Genomic DNA, 6,877 nt, shown 5'->3' on the forward strand with positions numbered 1-6,877 from the left:
GATTGTCTACGACTTGTTCTCATAGCCTTGTTGATTCTAGCAATTGTTGTGTTATGATAGGTTGGTCGAGTTTCATACAGACACCTTTGAGCCTTCAGTTGAAAGGTATGTTAAGTCTATTCCCTTCTTTTAGCATATTTCCTTAAAGCTTAGAAGCAATACAAGAAGGTTGTTGTTATCGTTGTTATATTTGTAGCCATGATTGTTGGTTGTTGGCTACTGAAGTGGATATAATCCTCCCTTGTCGGGATTCCAATTCAGTTAGTAGAGGCCCTATTGGGGCACGACTTAGAGGTTATTCGTATAAGTTGTTTGCTTTTAGCCTATTAAATTTCTATTATTGTCCTTGAGGCTATTGTGGTTAGCTGCAGAAATGTGATCTCAGCCTAAAAGGGTTATGTTCTCTGCCTACGGGGCTATATTGATGCCTAAAAGGGCTATGTTCTTCCTATAGGGTTATATTGATGCCTAAAAGGGCTATGTTCTGCCTATGGGGCTATATTGATGCCTAAGAAGGCTATGAGTTGCCTACGAGGCTATAATGATGTCTAAGAAGGCTATGAGTTGTCTACGGGGCTATATCGATGCCTAAGAAGGCTATGTCTTGCCTACGAGGCTATTTTGTTGCCTAGAAAGACTATGAGTTGCCCATGGGGCTATATTGATGCCTAAGATGGCTATGTGTTGCCTATGGGGCTATGTTGATGCAAAAGAGGACTATGAGTTGACAATAAGGATATATTGATGCCTAAGAGGGTTATGTGCTACCTACGGGGCTATGTTGTTGCCTAGAAGGGCTATGCGATTGCCTACGATGCTAGGGGACTATCCATAGGGGTATAAAGAATAATTTGACACCTTATGGGCTTATGGGGGCCTAGGCAGTTGATATTGTTTGTTGTTTGTACCTGTTGAGCTTACAGGGCTTGGTTAGGTTGTTATTTGATTATTTTTTATATGTTTAGAATCAGGAACGGATTAGTGTGCTGAATTTATTCTTGATTTATTTATCTAATTACTCTCAGTATATCATGATACCTTCTCATAGTTTATCGCCTTTCATACTTGGTACATTATTTCGTACTGATTTTGTACTGATGCCCTATTGCTTAGGGGCACTGCATTCATACCCACAGGTCACGACAAATGACCCGATAGACCTCCTCAGCAGCAGAGTTGACTTCTATCAGGTTGTTAACTCTTTTCTTTTGGAGCTTCTAGAGTTTGGAGGTTTGTTAGCTTTTGTTGTGTATATTTTTGGGTAGGTCAGGGCCCTGTACCACGAAACTTTATTACTCTTAGAAGCCTACAGACTAGTGTGTAGGTTGTATAGCTATGTTATAGCCATGTTGGCCTAGTTTGTTGGTTTGATGAGGCTTGCTAGCTATTTGATATATTGTCTTGATATATACCTTCTTTTAGTTTCAATATAGAGACAATGGTGGCCTCGACGCCCCAAATAGGGCTTATGTGCTAGTTGGCTATTTCTTTTATATATTGTTGGGAGTAGCTGTTTCTTTTATAGAACAAGTGCCTTGCCGGTCGAGGACTTAATTTTAAGTGGAGATATACTTATTTGTTCTTGATTGCGTGTGGCTGCCATGTGCTAATAGCAAATGGTTTAGCAGAGTCGGCTCGAGCCTGAGTTTTGGCATTATATGCCAGTTGCGCCCCTTGAGTTTGGAGCGTGACAAATGACTGAGGTAGATGATGACGTGGGGTCCAATTTATTTTCTCTTACATGCGTAGAGATACATGTACAACAAGAAACTAATTACGAAATTTGATTGCTATAAAATACTCCGACGATATAGATGACATACGATATTTCTCAAAAATTTACTCAAAAATCATAGTAATGGTCCATATAAAACTTAATTCATAAAGAGATTATTTAGTGCTGTGAACAAAATCACATATTAATAGCTAATTATTCTTTGCAAACTACATATAAGATATACAATCTCTAAATGGTATACAACTTTTTTTGTTTTAAATCATAAAAATTTGATCTAGCTTGTGTTTGACCATAAATTTCTAAAATATTTTTGGGTGAAGTTTCACCGTGTATGATTTTATGAGAAATGTTTGACTTTTAAAAAAATATGATTTATACCCATAAGTGAGAAAAATTATTAAAATTACCCATAAGTTTGTATTATTATTATCCGTTAAAAAATAACTTTATAACATAATTAATGACAATTAATAACAACAAAACAATAATATGGGTAAGAGCAGTACAATATCACATACTCAAACTTATCACTGAGTGAGAATAAATTATAGCCCATTAAAAATAAGTTATTCTTTAGGAAAAGAACACTTAAAAAGAAAAACAATTTACAAGCAGCTACCTTCTTACTTTCACATCCCCTTGTTTTTAACTGTTAAATCGCTTTTACTCTTTGATACTATCGAAATATATATATAACATGCATTGTTTAAGTGAAAAAATTACTCAATTACTGTTTAATACTATCAAAGTATATACAAATATCATCAATGTGTGTGTGTGTATATATATATTCTGATGGTATTAAGAATGAAGAAGTAATGGTTCAGTGAATTGAACAAGGGGCAGACGGATAAATAGTTTGTGCCGTGAGTTCAATCTGGGCAATAGTTTGAGTGGGTCCAATTTGGGTAAATATTTTTTCTAATGGGTCCAATTTAGGTAAATATTTTACATAATAAATTCAATTTGTGTAATTTTTCTTTATTCTACGGAGTTGGTTGTAGATAAATATTAATTGAGATTAATAAATAATTAGATTTATTTTTAAAAATTCTCAAATACTAGAATTTGATCCAATTTTTTTTTTTTTTTCTAAAACTTGAAAATTTAAATTGTTTGTCAAATATATTTGTTAAATAATGATAAGTTATATGGTCAAACATTAATTTATTTTTTTCCAAATATTTTATAGCCGAACGACATCTTAAATTAGATAATATCACACTTTATCAATAGTATCTTTGAGTCGATTTAACTCAATAAAGCGCAATCAATAAAGAACAAAACAAGAAAGGAAAATGAAAATCCTATTAAAGTCAAAGTCAACTTTTTAGAATCTTCCAAATCTCTGACTCCTCCACTATCTTCGAAATTCCAATCCTTACCAAAGAAAATACACACAAAAAACAAAATAAACAACTACAACCTCATTGACTAAGAAAGCTAAAGAAGAAAATAAGAAGAATAAATTTACTTTAAAAATCAATCAACACCCCCTCTTCACCTTGCCCCTCAAAAAAGTCATGGCATCCATCCTCCTCCTGCTGCTGCTAATCTGCACAACCCCTGCAGCACTTTCTGCTCGTCGTTGTGCTGATTGTGGGTCTTCTCCTGTCCCTTACCCACTCAGTACTGGCCCTGATTGTGGTGACCAATCATACAAAATACGTTGCAGTAGTAACACCCAAACCCAACAACTCTTCTTCGATACTCTCAACAATACCTATCCAATCCGTTCAATTTCTCCTGAATCCCAAAGGCTCACTATCCAACCATCACCCTTTTTGTCGAATACCACCTGCATCACGCAGGACATTTCTTACGGGGGTGTTCTGTTGAATTCTTCTCTTCCTTTCAACATTACGAGCAGCAACACAATCATTTTCCTTAACTGTTCCGAGATCTTGCTTACGACTCCGCTTAATTGCTCGTCGGAGAGTCTGTGTCATACTTACGTGAATGAAAGTTCTGAAAATGGTGGAGCTATTGGCGCGTGTAGGAACGCGCCGATTTGTTGTACGTTTAAGGCAGGTGGATCGTCGACGTCGGATAAGATTCGGGTTAGGGAATCGGGTTGTCGGGCTTATCGGAGTTTTGTGAATTTGGATTCGACGTTACCGGTTAGTAGATGGCCGGAACCCGGGATGGAATTGCAGTGGGTTTCACCACCGGAGCCGGTTTGTACGGCTCAGTCCAATTGTGATTCTGACTCGACTTGTAGACCCGACCCGGATTTGAATGGAGGTATCAGCAGATGTTTTTGTCACTCCGGGTTTCATTGGGATCCAATTGCCGCTTTATGTGCCCAGGGTAAGTAAAATAGTTAATTTTCGTGGAAGAAAATAATTTTTTGAGATCTATATAAAAATGAAGATGTGTTACGTATAAAAAATAATGATCTCTTATTAAAAATGATATAAAATAATTTTTTTTAAAAGGCTAAAAAATCATTTCTTCCGAGTTGTATTTGGGTGTTACTATGTTTAACTATTTCTTAATTTGATACGCAGATGTGACATGCCAAAATCCTGATGGTTGTGGTAGCGACCACACTGCACTCATAGCAGGTAAATTGTATAATGGGGCCGCCCACGATTGAATATATGATTTGGGATTATGATGCTAAATTAGCGTTTGAACATGTAATTTGGAATCGTGATTCGAATCACACGTTCTCGTAAAAGCAGGATTTAGGATTTCAAATCGTGATTTATTTTTTTTTAAAAATGTTAATTCAACCCATAATTTTATATTTTATATAAAAAATATCCAACATTTTAAATTTTGAAAAAAGAGACCTATGCTCGGCATAAAGAGATTGTCTGTCTTGTTCGTATCATGTAAAAGGATCTAAGTTGCTTGGACTCTTCAAAAATGTCAACAGATGCATGCTGGATTCTAAATGTATTATAACTTTGAAAAATCCGACAGGTGGGGCATCGAAAGTGAAGAGTTTGAACAACATAAAAAAGAATTATATTAAAGAATAGTTAGTCATTACTATTATTGAATAGTGAATCTTTATAAAATTATGTGTATTTGAATGTGTAATCACAAACATTTATTTATAAAAGGAACATGAAGATATGCAATTTATCCATGCGGTGCATTAGGATATTCCGATATCTTGTTTTCGAACTATATAGTTTGCTCATTTGATAAGATTGTTAATAATTGGGGAAAATTTGGTAGTTTTCACAATCTGTGGGGTTTTCATGTTTATGAGTTTAAATACAAATTAAGAAATTCAATTTGCATGTCCAAACAAAACTTCAACTTCAAACCAATGTGATTTCAAATTATGGGCAAACGGGCCTACATTTAACGTAAATTTGATCAAATTACTACTCTACTTTGAGGCTTCAAGGGGCTTTAATAATTGAAATTATCTAGTTATTAAGATGGTTGATCAATATTGTTTTTGGTGTTAAAGATTTGCCAAAAAATACTTGAATGTTTCTTCGGATTTGCAGGTTTGACATCAGGCATAGGTGTGGCGGTGATTGCTGCTGTAATTGGTTTTTTTGTGTACAGACGTCACAAACGAATTAAGGAAGCACGAGATCGACTAGCTCGCGAACGGGAAGATATTCTAAGCTCAGGTGGTGTAAAATCTGCGAAGTTATTTACAGGCAAAGAAATCAAGAAAGCAACAAACAATTTCTCTACGGACCGCCTTCTAGGTGCTGGGGGTTATGGTGAGGTTTACTATGGTGTACTTGATGATGGCACCGTGGTTGCTGTTAAGTGTGCCAAGCTAGGGAATACTAAAGGCATTGAGCAAGTTCTCAACGAGGTCAGAATACTCTGTCAGGTTAACCACAAGAACCTCGTGCGTATTCTAGGTTGTTGTGTTGAGCTTGAACAGCCTTTGCTGGTTTATGAGTATGTCCCGAATGGAACTCTTAGTGATCATTTGTATATGCAAGGCAAACTTCTAACATGGGATTGCCGGCTCAGCATTGCTCATGCAACTGCAGAGGGACTTGCTTACTTGCATTTCTCTGCAGTTCCTCCTATTTACCATCGAGATGTCAAGTCTAGCAACATTTTGCTCGATGACAAGTTGAATGCTAAAGTCGCCGACTTTGGTCTTTCACGGTTGGCACATACAGACCTGAGTCACGTGTCCACCTGTGCTCAGGGTACTCTTGGTTATCTTGACCCTGAGTACTACAGGAACTACCAATTGACAGACAAGAGTGATGTGTACAGTTTCGGGGTTGTGTTGTTGGAACTCTTGACATCCCAAAAGGCAATAGACTTTGGTCGAGCACAGGATGATGTGAACTTGGCTATATACGTGCAAAGGTTGGTAGAGGAAGAGAGAATAATGGATGCTGTTGATCCTGCATTAAAGGAGGGAGCAAGCAGCATAGAGTTGGAAACAATGAAGGCACTCGGTTTTCTGGCTGTCAGTTGCTTGGAGGAAAGAAGACAAAGCAGGCCTTCGATGAAAGAAGTAGCCGAGGAGATTGAGTACATAATCTCTATTGCTACTGCAAAAACAATAGAATGACATGTTTAAAATGGTAAATGCATCTGCTAGGTACTTCTTGTTGTGTATTTTTAGAGGTTGGGAGTTGAGAGAAAAAAAGACCCTTGTATTACGAATTTGATTTAATATTCTTCTTTTGGAAGCTGCTTGTAGATATAACTGGTGAGTGAGTTAGTTTATACATACATATAGTGTTGCCTTTTTATCTCTTTTACATCCTCTTACTGCCAAAATCGAAAGTTCACTTACTCTTTGTTTGGATGGTTGTAATGTGTCGTATTGTATTGTATTGTATTGTAATGTATTGTCTGGATGAGTATAATGTTTGAATAGATTGTTTACCAATTCATAAAGATTATACGAGACAAAGTAGCCATCCCATCCGTTGAATTCCAAAATTGGTAACCCTAGTCAAATGGAAATATGCATAGCATGTCTGTTAGTGGTTTTAACTTATGTTGTTCAAACCCTCCAAAAATGTTACCGCATCATTTTAGATCCTCTGAGAATGCATCATTTTTGAGCGACCCGACAATATTTTTGAAGTCTGAGCATCATATTATGCATCTCTCTTCCTAAAAATGTTTCTTCATGTGGGTGGGGTGACAATTTTTCACTTTATACTATTTTCTGAATAATCT

The 6,877-nt window shown here is 36.3% G+C and overlaps 1 protein-coding gene across 1 annotated transcript; it reads left to right on the plus strand.

Moving 5' to 3' along the window:
* Nucleotides 1-3,083: 3,083 nt before the first annotated feature.
* On the plus strand, nt 3,084-6,458 carry LOC129880517 (wall-associated receptor kinase-like 20). The gene is made up of 3 exons (XM_055954597.1): nt 3,084-4,048; nt 4,249-4,305; nt 5,212-6,458. Exons 1-3 carry the CDS (start codon nt 3,262-3,264, stop codon nt 6,255-6,257), a joined length of 1,890 nt encoding a protein of 629 aa, XP_055810572.1. The 5' UTR covers nt 3,084-3,261; the 3' UTR covers nt 6,258-6,458.
* The last annotated feature ends 419 nt before the right edge of the window (nt 6,459-6,877 follow it).

The sequence above is a fragment of the Solanum dulcamara genome, chromosome 1 (genome assembly GCF_947179165.1).
Source record: "Solanum dulcamara chromosome 1, daSolDulc1.2, whole genome shotgun sequence".
Classification (NCBI taxonomy): domain Eukaryota; kingdom Viridiplantae; phylum Streptophyta; class Magnoliopsida; order Solanales; family Solanaceae; genus Solanum; species Solanum dulcamara.